This window comes from Python bivittatus, unplaced genomic scaffold (assembly GCF_059951505.1).
Source record: "Python bivittatus isolate LINGU-HERP-01145 unplaced genomic scaffold, Pbiv_v1 ctg000480_np1212, whole genome shotgun sequence".
NCBI classification, from domain to species: domain Eukaryota; kingdom Metazoa; phylum Chordata; class Lepidosauria; order Squamata; family Pythonidae; genus Python; species Python bivittatus.
In genome coordinates, this window is record NW_028277075.1 from 9,034,743 (window position 1) to 9,051,855 (window position 17,113).

A 17,113-nucleotide genomic window follows, 5' to 3' on the forward strand; every position below is an offset into this window, starting at 1 on the left:
ACAATACTCACAGAAAGGCCTGCCTGCCACCTGCACCAGATAAGGACTTTCTTTAGATTTTCATTTCTCTAGATTCATTAGACTTTTAAGGCCTTGGCAGAGGGCAGCACCAGGCTGACCTTCCTGGACTCAGTAAAGAAGCAGGGTTCAGCTTGGTGAGTTACTTGCACAGGAGACTATCAGAAATACCACTACTGTAGATTAGATAGGGAAGACAAAAAAAAAAAATCTCAGAAGAAGCTAATGACAAACCATATTTATCCTGTTGCCAACGAGACTGCATGGAAGCATCCATGAAGTCACCAAGAACTGAGCTTGATTTGAAGGAGTTGAAAGAGATTTCACATAATTTATAGTTGGGTTTTATTGGTTTTAGCTGGCTTTAAGAGTTTGATGCCTTTTAATTCTTATATTATTATGATTATTTTGATTTGCAGCTTTCCATTTTGTTTTTATGACAGTTCAGATGTCATATCCTCATGTTTAATACGGGGCATACATTTTCATTTCCGTTACAAATTGGAATCCAGTTTCTTTTGGCATTCCATTTTAGAGTTACTATTTGACTCTAATGAAATCTTAGCAGTACAGCAGGTTTCTTGTTTTATTCAAGGATACCTGCATTCAATGATACAAGATATTCTGAATATTGGGTTAGAAGTGCGTTTCAATCCTAACATTCACTAAAAACTTAAATTATAGAAAATCTAAGATAGTTTATAAAACTGTTTAGGGGACTAAACTGGGCATCCTTTAATATAATAGTCTTATTTCTGCAGAAACAGTTTTTTAAACTTTTCTGGAACTCAACTCTGAGTTTAATTTATCTTAAGAACGCTTTTGGCAATTTATTCTATAAATATTTGTTATTTAAATGCTATTGCAGCTTCTGAAATTCCATACTTATTAAAGAACTTAGATTATTTATTTATTATTTATTTATTTATTAAATTTATGTGCCGCCCATCTCCCCCAGAAGGTGATTCTGGACAGCTCCCAATTAAAATCAAACATTAAAAACAGTAAAAATATAAATATCCATATTAAATTAGCTAAAGAAATATTATATAAAAAAACAATATACAATTCAAGATGACGGGGGGCAGAATCAATTACCCCACCAGCCAATTCCAACAATGCGAGCAACTTATTAGGCATAACTAAATCAACCAGTTATCTTTATCGCAAATTTAAATTTAAAAAAATAGATGAAATTTATTTATTTATTTATCAACTTTGTCACTGTCCATCTCATGAAACAACTCTGAGCAGTTTACAACAAGATAAAAATTCATTAAAATACAACATAAAACCAATCCTATAAAAATAATATTATTTACATGATCTTTGGAATAATGTTTAAATTGGTGACAAATTGTTTTAAAAACTGTGAAACAAGCTTTATTGTCCTTAAAATGTGGTTAATACAGCAACAACAAAATTCACACTTAGTAGACACCTCAGAAAATATTTAAGAGGGCTTGGTTGTATTCTTTTCATTGTTAAGACTGCAATTCAGCAGTTAGAACATTACTCATATTATTTGCTTTTTTGATATTTTGGAATGAAAATGCTAGAATCCTTGACATGATTTAATAGCCAGTACAGCTTACCACACATGTACAGGGTGTATCATATGGAATTTATCTACAATGTAAGTCTATGAATACATCATGCATGGAGAGGCAAGTACCCAAGAGCATTATTTGAAAACACTGGGAGAACAAATCTACACCAAACTTGCAGAAGTGGATTATATATTTTTGTAAATATCTGAAATGATTCTTTTTCTGGAGGCACAAAGAAGAATATTTTTATAGCAGTTTGGTCAAATTTGCTTGATCTGTTTTGCTAAAATTATGGTTTTCCATTTGCTGTCTTGGTTTTTTTTTAATGTAATTTTTGTACATTACGTATGTTGTTATTGTGTCGATTCAGATCACATGATACCATAACATCTAAAATCTAATAAATCTGTTTATATTTTTGCTGTGTCTTATGTCTTATTTTAATCATTTAAATGTTCAGACTTCAGTACATTTGCTGAATTTTATGGATGGCATTGGGGTTTTTTTTAACTGAAAGATAATATTTTTAGAAAAAAGCAATGAAGAAAACAAACTTTAATTTATTCCTTTTAGAAACTCTTACATTCTATGTTTTGTCAATCAAACATTTAAGGAGTCCCTATTTGATGAATTCAGATCACTATTCATGATAAATCCAGGCCAAATGAATTAGGCTTGACGGGTTCACTGGAAAAATGTTGTACAACCTGGCATCATTCCAACTTCTGCAAGAGCAGGAGCAAATCTGACTGAGAAATGAAGGACATCACTAGAAATATTGTAAATATCTATCCTAACTGATACCATGGCAGATGTTATTTTTAATTGGGCTATTCAGTAATAACCAAACAGCTACAGCAGCTGTTGTTGTTAGTTTGCTTCGTTATTTCTCATTTCTTCAGATACATTAATCATCCAGGCAACTTTTCTTACCACCACACCTCCTTTATGCACAATAATTTGTTCCAACCTTCAACCATTGTTCGCTACTGATCTCTATCCAATGATATCAAAATTCTTACTGCTAACCGATAAACAATTTTTATAATTGCCATAGCTAAAATATGGGCCATCTGGCTATCAGAAATTTCATGAAAGATGGGAGTTAAATTCATATTAGTGATTCCATTGATTAATTTAAGAATGCCTTGTATTAGTCTCTGTCACTCCATCACTGACTCTTTACCTGTGATTTGACATAGTCATACTCTTCTGTCCCACGTGGAAAATTCCGGAGAGAAGTGAGGTAGTCTAAAGTAATCACTGCTGTCTAGAAAACAATCCAGAAACAAAATTATAAACCACATTCTCTCTTTCCTAGTGTTCTGTTAAAAGCATTTTGACACTTCTGATTCCATATCCCAGAAGTATAGCTCTTCATTCAGAACTTGCACTGTGTTTTCCTACTCTATAAAATAAATAAAATTCACCCACAGTTCAACAAGCTACACTTTATTCTGCATTAGTCAGACATCCCACCTTCAATAATCTGTTAAATTCTGGACACCACAGTTTAAGGACTTAGATACACTGGAACAGGTTCAGAGAAATGCAAGAAGGATGATCAAGGCAGTAGAAACAAAGTTTTATGAAAAGAACATATTTTAGCCTTGTAAATAAGGTGGATACAATGGCATATATGTGAAAGGATGTTCCAAAGAAGGTTAATATCTGTTCTCCTCTCTTCAAAAGGAATAATGGATAAAAGTTTCCAGAAGGCTAATGCCAATCAAATGTTGGGGGGAAAAACTTTATAATATAAATGATCAGTTTGACAATGAAACCAAGGGTAGGAGTGGTGGGCATGTTTGCTAGATGTGTCCAATCAGACGAATATAAGCATCTCTTAGAGATACTTAAAATTGGATTCCTACACTAAAAACGAAATTGAACTCAATAGCCTAAATGTACCTTTCCAACTTTATATTATTCTAAGCACAGCCCAATCTACATACCTACCTTTCTACTAAAATCTTTGGCAAAGAATTTTTTTTTCAATGTCAGCTTTCACATTTTTTAATTTCAAATGCACAGCAAAAGTAAAGCCTTAATAAGCATTCACAAGGTCCTTTCAAACAATGGTGCAAATAACAAGGCCTTTCTACAAAGTAGACTAAGGATTTCTATTTCAGATATTCAGAATTAGAGACATGAAGTAACAGAAGGAAAATCCAAGAAATAAGGGCCTTGCTTAGCCCAATTTATATTTCATAGAGTCATGATAGTACACAGACTAAACTTGTTGTCCAATCCCTTGAATTTTCCTTCTACCCACTTTTTAGAACTGCATCATAAATCACAACAGTGGCATCATATCTGTTCTCACAATGACTAAATCTTATTTATTAGTATTGATATGCATCACACATCAGAGCAATGCAGAGACAGAGAGAGACAGAGAAAGATGGGCTCAGATGGCGCAATATCTGGGACAAATGTCTTTTCTATATTATTTTTTCTCTTTATTAGATCATCTCACCATCATGATATCCTCCAAACATACCAGTCTCCATACCTATCATTTGAAAATCCAACACACTTGGAAAATATCAGGCTGGGAAAGGTGATTAAAATATCAGTCAGTCATGTAATTAAGAATGCTTTACAATCTTATTTTATGACAAAGATTTTGGAGCTTAACAATGTCATGACAAACAGAATCCCTAAACACTGTGCTTTTCTCTGCCATGGAAAAACAGTGATGTGAAAAAATAAGTCTGCAGTTAAAGTCAAAGAATATTAGGATAAAAAAGAGTAGTAATCCTAAATTTGGGGGTTGGGGGTAAGCCAAACAATGATTTGGCATTTTCTACCAAATATGCTAGCATATGGACCTAAAATATGATTTTCAATGACTCACATCAACTGTAAACCAGAAAAATCTACATTAAATATATAACGTTAGCAAACATATTCTCTGGAATCCATTTCTCTTTTAAAATGATTCATCCTTTTAATCCTAAATGTTTTGCTTTAAAAAAAAATTAATGTTTTCATGCATACAAGCTGCCAGGTTGAAACTTACTGTGGCAACAGCTCTGCCTACTCGAACAACTCCAAAATCATTGGGATCCAGATGCTTGCTGCTGTGCAGGTAGAACCCAGCGGTGGCCCCCGCTACACTAGCAAATGATGCAAGTTTTAAAGCTCTTCTGGCCATGGCAGCAAACTGCATGGAAATAAAAACAGAGGAAATATGAACCTGTAGCATAGATGCCACAAATGGCAGAAAGGCAGGTAGGCCTCACTATGCATTAATTAGATCTGCACACTTCCCTCGGTTGTCCAAGTAGACTAAAACAACTATAGGAGTACCATGTAAACATAATGTCTCAGGATAACAGTGCATTAACTCACCAGAAATATAAACAGGCTTCTGCTAAAGTAACATGAATGCAGAGGTAGGGGAATTGGGGGGCGGGGGGAGAGAACTATGTATTTTCAACTACAAATGTTCCAACTCAAATAAATAACTTAGGACGGCTGCCCGATCTTCCACGGAGTCTTTCTGCTTTAGTTGGTGGAAGGGATTTCTATGTCAGAATAATATTTTTATGCCTAATATTTTCTTAGGTTTTCTGCTTGGGAGATTTTTTTCAGCAGCAATTATTTTTATAGAAATCTGTCTTATTCCCCTCTTTTCCTATGTGTTCTTTTATTATTATTTTAAAAGGACTTGTGCCTTGAAAACTCCATCTGCTGCTCTACTTTATTCTCACTTGAAGTCAAATGGGGCTATTTGTGTCATTGCTACTACTGAGCTTCTCAAGTTACTGCAACACTTAGCACAGGATGGCAGCTTCAGTGGGGAACCTGAGCTATTAAGCGACACCTGCTTTTGTGTGGGGTTTGGTTTTGTTTGGCAATAAAGTGAGAGTTATTAAAATATAAAGTAAAAGGAATCGTTAGAATAAATTGCTTTGGAAATTTTCCATAAGGCATTGGTGTAGCTCTAGCATGTAAAAGAGCTGCTATATATCCCTCGGGAAAAGCTTAAAACCTTGTCAACCCCACAATATGTTTCCAATATCTAGATTCTCAGCATGAGAAGGTCTTCTGATTTCATGGGAATCAGAAGGTGGTTAAGATCAGCACACTAGTGTAAGCACAACCCTTTGGTGGTCAATTACACCAGAACAGTTTTCTACCTACTTGGATGACTGTGATTTCTCTATTTCCTGCTTTTAGTATTATATTCAATGCAATGTAGTATAGGCAATAAAATAATTCTGCCAAAAAGCAGGGGTAGGTATTGTTTTCAAAACTCAATGCAACTGTAGTAAAGGACCTTTAGTCATTGCTCTGATTATGCAATCTATATACCATTTATATTGCTCAAATGTTGAGGACAAGAATACCTCACCTTTTCCTTGCAAAGGTGTAAGGATAGTTTAAATCTTCACTATGTCTCTAATTCTTCTAAAATAAAAAAGCATTCTTCACAGACATTCAATACTTTCTGGGAATAGAAGGGGTCAACCTTAATTAGTAAAACATGCAAATGTTGACAACATATGTTTTCTATATTCACATTTTAACAACCACACATCAACCTTATCCTAATGGCAAGCTTATATAGTGGCAGAAAAGACTACAAAGAAAACTTTGTGGTTAATATGACTAAAGGAAATTAATTCTTTATGGGGGAAAGACATACATATACTCAAAACAAGGACTGTCTTTCCCCACTGCAAGCTTGTCTCCACTGCTGAGTGAAAGTGCTATCCACTCATCCTTGAGTCAGCAGAAAACTATGAAATTTGCTGTTCCTATTGCTGATCCCTATCCCTCCATTGCCTTTAATTTCAAGTCACTGCAGTCACAAGGCTGCCCTCCAAGATTTTAGGTGTGATTGAATGATGGGGGGAGGGGGAGGAGAGACACTACTCTAACACTGACACAGCTAAGTACTATTAAACTTATTTTACTCATAAGCAGGGGACAAGATGAAAAACCCAGCAGAAAGAAATAGGTACCAGGACATGTTTGTGCTATGGTTAGGTGCAAATGGCAAAACGCTGTTAATTCAACTCTCAGACAAAATGTATCTGTTTAATAAGTAAGATCTTCAGATGACATACTTATTAAACACTTTTTTTACGTACACACTTATTAAACACATACATAGGGGAACCATGTAACTCAATGTATGGAAACTGCATTATGACTAAGACAGACAAAGTGGTAACTACTTCTTTCAACAGAATTTAATACTGGATCTGATAAATATAAAAAATGGAGTCTTCCTCCAGAAAAAAAAATCCCTGTTCTTTCAAATCTGTCTCTAATAGAACCCAAGAATATGAACAGTGAAATATTCTGAAATGGACTAGTCTACAAAAGCTTTTGTTGCAATGAGAGCCATAAATGTCTATTCGGGAGTAAGCCCAATTGAGTTCTGCATGACTGTACTCCGTGATAGAAGATGCTCCTGAAAAATTCACTCCTGAATTTTTGGGTGAGTATGCTCCACCCACTTTCATGCAACTTATTCCTGAGTAGACATATAATACAGGATGTTGTAAATCTGTAAAGTGTTTAATACCACAACATTCTTCACTCAAGATTCCCTCCCCCTTTCAATGATTACTTTTCCACCTGCCCTCAGCATTTGCTGAGCTGATCTCACATTCAGTGCAAAACTACTTTGTTTTAAAATGGGTCAATAAGATCATTGACTAAGTTTTAATGCAAGCATGAAAGCATGTTCAAAAGAATCTCTACGGTATGTTCAATTCCCTGACTTATATTTAGTATCAGTTACAGCTTCCTAGGTTTTAGTGTCTTTGTATTTTTGTATATTCTAATTTAATTGATATTCTTTTGTTCCTGTTCCACACTTAGTTTTTAAGCACAACATAAAGAAATACTGTTCTTTGTCCACTGAAGATTATGTCATAATAAATGCGCATCTTAAAACTGCTAAAATATCCTGGATCGCATTAGTCACACGCTACACGTGAAAACACTTCTAACGCTAGCCGGTTTACGAATCAAGAACTGGATGGGGGTCGACTGAGAAAAACCTATAAAAGGGAATATTCAGGTGGGTCTTCTTTGGGACGGAGTCCGGGAGAATTCAATTATAGAGGTCAATAAATGACCGAGTTCTACAGAAACGAGAAGTGACCAGCTGGCGTTATGAATAAAGAAGGACTGCCTGTATTTCGGGAACGAAAGGCAGAATACACTGATTGGGTGGGTGAAAAATCAACTCTGACCGATCACTGAAGCAGTAGATTCCCCGCATCGGTCTTACGGGGAAAATTCCATACTTAAAGGAAAGGGCGGAAGCGAAATCCTCGAATCACATTAGAGGGAGGGAGAAAGTGGCGATGGGAGTCTATTCCAATCCAATTCATTAGAATCCTCTATGTTCTCCTTATCCAACGTTCTAAATTCCACAAAGGCAGGAATAATTTCAAAGGCGCCTGCTCCTCTTCCTCTTCCTCTTCCCCCGTCATCCGTCCCGCAAAGCATCTCCAGCAAAGTCAGAGCGACCCCCTCCACCCCGCCTGCCGCACTTACCGGCTTCCTGGGCAGCGCGACAATTTTAATTGGCGGAAAATATGGTTCCCCCCCCTTCTCTTCCCACGTGGTACAGGCTTTTCTCTGTAGGGGATGCTGGGACTTGTCGTTTTTTTCTGGTAAACCCAATGGCTTGTGCATAGAAACAGCGTGCGTTCAGGAGAATTAGGACAGCGGCGCTTTCGGCGACTTTGTCGAGTGCGTAAAGGAGACCGAAGCGTTAACAATCGCTTTGGCTTTCCGTTCATTTCAGAAATAATTTCTCAGTTCTCTTCCACCTGACGCCATTACCAGCTGCGAGTGTCGGTTGGGCTTTTTGGTTTGCTTTTGTTCTGCTATTCCCCTTAAACCATCTTTAAGCTAGAATCCTAAACATAAAATGTCCTTATGTACCTCAGAACAATAGGAGTTCTCCGGGCAGTATGCAAAATATTTTATAGATGCTGGACAGGGTAGCAGGCCTTATCTTTGAATAAATATACATGTAGATTAAACTGAAAATCCTCGTATTCTCTATCCCACTAGGAGTAAAAGTCTATTCATGATAATAGAGGAATTAATTCATGTCCTGACAACTTCATTTACCTACACACTCTACCTCAATATTAAGAGTAAATGGAAATCCATGTGTGGCTTGGGAATTAAAACTAGGAAGAAAGAGTTAACAAAAAATAAAGTTGAAAACACATTAATTTGGAGATAATGGGCACAAATCTACCAGTAATGACAGCTTTATCACAGATGCTATTAAATGTAGTGAAACACCACATTTAAGGCAATCTGGCAGCGCCAGCCAACTCTGGGAAACAGGGTCCTACCCTTGTTAGTTGGATGGGAGACTACCAGAAAATATCAGGGTTGTAGGCTAGAATGGAAATTGAAAAAACAACTCAGCAGAAGACAATGACAAACCACATGGATGCATCCATGAAGTCACAAGGATCAAGCTGAACTCGAAAGAGGCTTTACGTACATTACAAACTGGGATGTAATTTAGGGAATACTTAATTTCTAATTGTGACCAGTGGGATCAAGCTTAGCCAGCACTCTAGTCCATCCATTTCTTTTGTTTTAGAAAAGGATTAATTCCTGTGAAGAGTAGTAAAATTATGCAGTTTGAGAAAAGGCCCTGCCTTATCGTTTTAAGTACTTCTGGGCTTTATTCACATTTCAGAGGGGATCCAGATGTCTTCTAACGCTAGCAGTTCCCTCCCCCAACTTCTTCCATCATTATTCTTATCACAATAAAAACAATTGAGAAAAAGACAATCGTTGTGTAATGTTTTTTGACTGCTAGTATTCAAAACTGCCCTGAAATAATCTAAGTAGACTACCATTGGGGATGAAGGGCTTATTGGAAGAAACATCATCTTTCCTCATATTCCTGAAGCTGTTTTGAGACTGATATATGAATTTTCAAAGCTCTTCTACGTGCCATGAGGGATAAAAGTTGCAGCAACAGGAATTGACTGCATCCCTTCTAATACCATCCCAACCATGTCCATGGAATTTCAAAGAAAAACTAGCAGTGGAACTTAATCTGAAATGCATATTTTATGAGCCTGTGGCATATAAAATTCAGAACTTGAGTCCAGTTCTCCATATGTTTACACTAAAGTTGCTTTCCTTCCCCTGGTAACACCTCCACCAGTTCTGTCAATATATAGTTTATCAAGATTCTCAATAAACTGAAACATTTCCTGTATATTGCCACTATTGCTGTCAATAATCAAGGATAAATATGCTCATTAGAAACAATGGAAGTGTTGATGACAAGGGAAAATGCTTGCAGGTGTGAGAGATGAAGCTTCCTGTACAGCTGGTGCCTAACTCAGGCCTCTCTACCATCAGAACGAAGAATAATGGCAAACATCACTGATTTCTAAAGCAGCCCTAGAATAATGATGATGGTGATAAAACAGATACTGAAAAAAGTTTAAATGCATTTTATGGGAGAAAGAATCAGAAAAATGAGAATCTGACAGAGCTGCAAAATTGTCAAGGAAAGCACACCAGATCTAGGGCACCAATAACTCTGCTTTGCATTTTCCATTTTTCTGACTTAAAAGGACATTTCAGGGATGGTCTTTTATAAAATGTGTTTCCTTCAAGGGACCCTTTTATGCAAATATAGACACAGTATAGACAAATGAGACAAAGATCTACTGGAGAAAAATATACTGTAAAGAATACACAGCACGAATATACAAAAGAACTGAACAGAAAAGATTGCAAATCAATGATACATACACTATAAAGGCTTAATCAGTGAACTACAGCCGGATATTCTGAGAACTTAAGTTACATAGGCCTTAGGAAATATTATTAACAACAAAACTGCAGGAGTTGATGAAAAACCAGCAGAACTATTTAAAATCTTACAGGATGATGCAGTTGAAGTGCTTCTTGAAGTTTGTAAGCAGATATATAAAATATAGCAGTGACCAAGCAACTGGAAAATATCAATTTATATTCCAATACCAAAAAAGAACAGTGCTAAAAATCCTACTGAAGAATTGTACTTATCTCACATGCCAGCAGGATAATGTTCAAGATCTTGCAATCCAAACTTCAACAGTACATGAAACAGAAACTGCAAGATACACAAGCTGGATGCAGAAGAAGCAAGGGCACCCATGATTACATTGCTAACATCCAGTGGAAAATGGAAAAAGTAAAGTTGATTTAAAAAGACATCTATTTTTGCACTATTGATTGTATAAAGGCTTTGACAATATAAATTGCAACAGATTACAATAGCTCTTAAAAATAGGTGTATTAGGTATAGAATTGGGTATATCATTGGGTATAAAAGAATGTGTAGGATGACTATGATGCAAGCATTAGAATGGAATATGGAACAACTGAATAGTTCAAAATTGCAAAAAGAAAAATGTGCCAAGGTTGTATACTGTCATTTATTTAACTTATTTATTTAACTTGGAAGCAGAATATATCATGAGAAATACTGGATTAGAAGAAATAGAAACTTCAACCTCAGATATGGTGGCTGGAAGTAAGGAAGACTTAAGGAATCTCTTGTTGAAAGTTAAAGAGAATGTGAAAGCTGACCTCAATATATTTTTTTTAAAAAAAGCTTTCCCCAAGTGCTAGATTTAGAAATAAGGTTCTCATAAGAATTGTGCTTTCTGGATGGATTATATAGGTATTATTAATCAGCTCTGCTAGTATCTTAGCAAACATTTGTTGGAAATTGTCCACACAGTACAGCTTCAGCTGCTTTAGCTAGAAAACCACCATCTTGCCTCTTCAAGCACAAGCATCTTCTGTTTTTTTTGTTTTTGAATAGATATTGCATAGTTCAAGAATGCTATTTGATGATGCCTGTGATAACATTTCTGAAAAAGATCCCTTTATTTTATTTTTAATAGTTTCTTATCCACTTGGTTTTCAATAATATATCACAGAATTATAAAGAAAGAATTTTAAATCAACATCTGCATAATATAGCAAACACAACCAAATGAAAAACTAAAAATGTTTGGAAATAAGATGTTTTTACATGACACTGAAAAGAAAAGAGTGCTAGCTTAGACTCCATTATACAAAACCTATTTCATCTTGGATGGTGACAAGACTTTGAGAAGGATTTCCATATACAGTAACATATATATATATATAGCAGGTATATATAGCAAATTCTTTTAAAATCCTATCCCTTATTCTGTGCTTTTTGAATTGCCCACTAGCAGGCCCCTGGAACTAGAGGCCCTGGCTACAGTTACTCGTGCCCTTGTCACCTCCAGCTTGAACTACTGCATATTCAAGGAAAAATATTGGAAACGCTGGATGTACAGCTGTGTGGGAAGCAGTTTATTTACTTGCCAGGAAGATCTGTGACCCAGATTAGGGATAATACTATGTGAGATCCAGAGAGGATGGTTGGAAAACAATGTTTCTCGTTACATGCTCCATCCCTATGGAACCACCATCCTCCAGAGATCCGGCTGGTACCTTCCCTAGGATTTTTAGGAAGGCAGTCCAAATGAAATTGTTCTAGAGAGCACATTTCTGCATGGTTTCTGGAAGTAGTCACTATGGGAAGGTTTTTATAATTTATTGGGAGTGTGGGTTATTTTATACTGTGATTTGAATGATTTTACTTGAGATTTATATAAGTTGATCTGCGTCTGTGTGGAGTCTACAGTATAGAACTATTGTAATAATAAATGCAATTCATTTGTTTTAAACTCTTCAAACACTACCAGTATCAATACATTTTGTTAGTTAATTATGCTAAACGTTGTAATATACATTAATATGCATCTCTTATGCATATTCAACGTATTACCTAGGTGTAATGTGTACCTGATACAACTATAAAGGATTTTATTATTATTGACTCTGATATTTTTTGGCCATAAGATTTTGGTTCATGCTTTAGATGGTCCTTTCTTTACAAAATATTATAATAACCCTGCATTAAACTGTAGGAAATTGCAGCATTTTTATATAAATATTTGCATACTGGTATTTGCATCTTCTAGAATTTATATCCAAAAAAGAAGAAAAGTTAATATTATGTTTTATAACAACATACACACATTTTAACCTTTTAAAATATATTTAATACATTTTCAGTGCTTCATACTTTTCTTGAAAAAGTCTCTATGTGATTTTGAAATGCAGTTAATTTAGTACAAGGACTCATCATTACGTTACTCCAACCATTGCCAACTGTTTTGAAATGACATGGCCTCATGGCTTCTTTATCATCCCTACCCACAGTAGAAGCAACTTAAATTCATATTACAGTGGTGCTCTCCACGGCCATTCTGACTTGGGCTGCAGAAGACACTGGATGCCTGACTTCCACAGAGTATCTGCCCACATAATGTTTGCCTGGCCCTTTCAAAGCACTTGTCAAGTCTTAGGCAGGATCACTTCAGAATGCCAAGTCTGTGCTGCACATAAGGCCAGCTGGATATACAGGTAGTCCTCAGGTTATAACAGCAATTGGGACCACAAATTTCCATCACTAAGCGATGCAGTTGTAAAGTGCAATGTCACATGACTGCATCACTTAGCAAGGGCAGTCCTGGCAGTCCCAGTTGCCGTCATAACCCCAGGACCGTGCACATCATTAAGCAAAGACCTCATGTGACCGTAACATGGGAAGAAGCGGGAGCCCCAGACAAGCAGGCTAGCAGGCGAGAGCTGCGGGCTGGCAGGCGCTGCAAGTGGGCACTATGGAGTGTGGGTGGGTAGGTGCTGCAGACAGGCTATGGAACGTGGGTAGGTGGGTGCCGCAGGCAGACACTACGGAGCACAGGTGGTTGGGCAAAAAAGTGGCGGGAGCAGGAGCAACTTGTGGAAGTGACTTGCACTTTCTGCTGGCTTCCCCATTGACTCTGCTTGTGGGAAACCAGCAGGAAAGATCGAAAATGGCAATCACATGACCATGGGACGCTGCAACTGTTGTAATTGCAAGCCGGTTGCCACATGCCTGAATACATGACTGTGGGGATGCTGCAACTGCTGCAACTTCAAGGACCGGTCATAAGTCCCCCTTGTTCAGTGCCATCGTAATTTTGAACGGTTGCTGAACGAGTGTTTGTAACCCAAGGACTGCCTGTAGCTGATCCTGTCAGTGAGTGCATTATAGGTTTTCTGTTGTTTTTTCTGACAAAGGGTTTTGTGTGGCTATACTATCTGCTGTTTTATTACTTGGAGAGGGCAGGCTACTTCCAGGAGCTGCAGACCATGGCTACTTGCTGCCAGCACATCCATTTCTTTGTAATACTTTACTTATTTACTTATTTGGCACATTTCTAAAGCCACCCAACTCCATAATGACTCTGGGTAGCACACAATACTAAAAACCATAAAATCATGACATAACCAATAGAAAAGACAGATATTCCAAGAAAGCAATAAAAACAACCCTCAACCCCTCTACTCCCAAAAGGGTCCCAACACACTCCCTAACCCAGGCCTTTTCTTAATTTACCCATGAAAGAGAAAATATGACATCAAGTTAGGCAAGTAAAAGACCCCCTCTCCAAATACACTTTCCTAAGGAAAGTACACTGTCAACTCATCCATAAACCAGTTAGACATAAAGGAATGTTGATTCATATATTACAGAATAGTAGACACTCTGGCAAGCAAGGGCGTTTATTAACACCTAGGGGAAACATCTTAGCAGACGTTAGACCCGTCTTAGACCCCTTTGTTCAACTCAAGGAAGCTATTGTATTAATCCCCATTATCTCACCATTCTGATTTCATTAACATGCACATGCCATAACCCTATCAAGAATTTGCTATACTGATTAAATGTATATTGCAGTTTGCATAAATTCACCCACTTTAGGCTTGTCTATTGCCTCTGGTACTGAAATAAATCAATTCGTCCTTCAGTGGAATTGTATAGTTGTCTCTGGTCCTAAATGAACTCCTGAAAATTCTCCTATACCCATATTAAACCTACAAGGACAGCAACATTCTGCAGCCTGATTAATGAAGCAGCAGAAGCCTCCAATTTTGGTGAAGTGCACTTATACCAGCATACTTTTTCTCCTGATTGAGGGACTAGAAAATAGCATGTGAACGTGGCCATGAGAAAGAGCCCTAAGACTGTGATCTTATGCTCACTTGTATGAACTTGAGACCTAATAGACATAGGTCTACTTAGAAGGAAATGTTAATAGGATTCTTCTTAAATAAATTACTGACACTTATTTCTGAGTAGAGTAGTTTATTAGGACTCAAGTTCTTTTGAACCATCTAGACTGCATGTGATTAAAACTTGTTTTCCAATATTTTGCACAGGTACTATAAGTCAGAAGACGTCTCTGATACTATAGTTATATTTATACAATATTCCAATCTCTTAGAATAGGATATAAAAGATTATTTTCTGGAAAGAAACATAAGGCATTATAGAATTTGACATGCCATTCAATTTCTTTAATATTTGAGATGAATGAATGTTTACAATTTTTTTACAGAACATCTAATCCATAATTTAATATATTATTGCACTATTGCATGTAATTACTATATTCCTTCTGAACGTAGTGTTTAAATTAATATAGAGCAGAAATGTTACTGATGTGCTAAATTTGGTTTATCTTGGTATGCTGTATGAATTCAGTTGTTGCTACCTGTAACATATGGTTTCTGGTTCAGCATTATATACAAATCCAGCCATTGTACCTTATTCAACAAGCTATTTTTTATTATTATTATTATTATTATTATTATTATTATTATTATTATTTTAAATTAATTATGGCACACTCCCATAGACTCTTACAAATACAAATACAAAACAATAAAAACTGTTTAAAACATACAACCTCACAAAAATATACAAGCTATAGTTAAGCATTCTTGCTATGGAATTCCTTTCCTGGTTAGTTATGGTTGATACCAAATTTTAAACTTCCACCCCAGGCTTAAGTTTTGTTCACCTTGTACTGCTACATTTCTGACTATCTTCATAGGTTTAAAACTCTGTTGGCCTTGTACATATGTTTAAGAGTTTTATTGAATTATTCATTTTAATTGTAACATTTAAAAATTAATTTGTTTGGGGGTTTGTATTTGTTTTTGTTTTGTTTTTTAAAAAAACTTTTAATTGCATTTTCATTCTGGGATTTTTAAAAAACAAAAAACAAGTGGAATACAAGCATAAACTGCAAAATACAACTTTGTACAAAATATTAACCCCCATGCTTTCAGCATTATTTATCTGTCATGGAGTTAAAAAGACAAAATCATGTCTGCCACCATGAGTTCCTGGAGGTAAGGCAGCATATAAATGTAACAAATGATGTGTGAACTCAGTCTGTGGTTAATGTATAGTTCAGTGTTACATACATCCAGAAAATTGGATTGAATAAACAAATCATAGTTAAGTATGGGTAAGCATATCATGTGACCAGAGCCTTCAGAAAAAACTTAGGTACTCTCTGATTTTCTCTAAGCCTATTGAGGCTGCAATTTCATACATATTTAGGCTGAAAGTAGGAACTTTCATAGGAAACTTAGAGAAGCCTACTGTACTTCCATATAATTTTATTTTAAAAATTGAGTAAGTTTAGCCATGCAGAGCAGAGCAGGGAGATCTCAGATATGTGGATTCTTCTTTTTATTTCATGGGAAAGGTAAAAAGTTTTAGCTGGATTCACTTATCACAATACAGTGCTGTAAATGAAAACGATTCATTCTGGCTTAGCATGTTGTGCAATCTCAACCTTTTTGATGCCGTAATTAAACAGGAGTTAGAAATCCTTACTGATCTATTTCAAATAATTCAGAGAGCTTTAACTGGCTTGCCCCCAGTTAAAAAAATTTCACTTGGCTTGTCCATCATGTTAAACTACAGTAAAAGGTTGTGGACTGGGTTGTTGCAGTGTCTTGTGTGAACTCAGCAAGCGAGGCAATGATAGTTTAGTGCTTTGTACAAAACCCAAGGCATTTTCCTAGTTAAGTAGACCACCGTTCAGTTAATCAACATATCGCGGGAACTCAGCCTTTATCAATACAGTCTAGTCCTCTACTCCACGCTAATCTATTGTTTTTCACTTTCAACTCCTACTGGTAGTATCAAGGAATTTAGCTTTTTTTCATTTCATATATTGTAACCACTACATTACAAAGGCTTTCTTGTACATTATACAGCCCCGCTCCTTCCAAATTGTCATTCATCTCATCCTGCAAAAAAATTAAAAAACACCTCATCGTAGTATTACCGAATTCCATCAAATTTTCTTCCACTCCCTAGAGCACTTTTCTTATGACTTCTTTTCCCTTTTTATTTTTTGGAGATACATTTGAAAGACAATCTGTGTTCAGAAGAATCACATTCCCAACGAAATCCTCAACCACTGATTTCTTTACATCCGTTACAAAACACCTCGAAGCGTTCTAGTACTGCAAAGCGTCCACACAGACAGACTCATGTCTTCCCGCTTACATTAAAAAAAAAACGTAAACACTACAACTCCCAGAATGCCGTTGGATTCCTCCCTTCCTTCGGGGTGGGC

General features: G+C 36.2%; 1 protein-coding gene across 6 annotated transcripts in view; it reads right to left on the reverse strand.

Moving 5' to 3' along the window:
- Window positions 1-8,130, reverse strand: part of ADCK1 (aarF domain containing kinase 1) — a 112,933-nt gene extending 104,803 nt beyond the window's left edge. Inside the window, exons 1-3 of one of the 6 annotated variants that reach the window (XM_088145271.1) lie at window positions 8,097-8,130; window positions 4,594-4,737; window positions 2,755-2,838 (exon numbers count right to left, since the gene is read on the reverse strand). In XM_088145271.1, coding sequence (XP_088001397.1) covers window positions 2,755-2,838; window positions 4,594-4,728 — 219 coding nt within the window. In that variant the 5' untranslated portion in view covers window positions 4,729-4,737; window positions 8,097-8,130. The other 5 variants (XM_088145270.1, XM_088145269.1, XM_025169362.2 and 2 more) reach the window with 5 other exon arrangements.
- Between the last annotated feature and the right edge of the window lie 8,983 nt (window positions 8,131-17,113).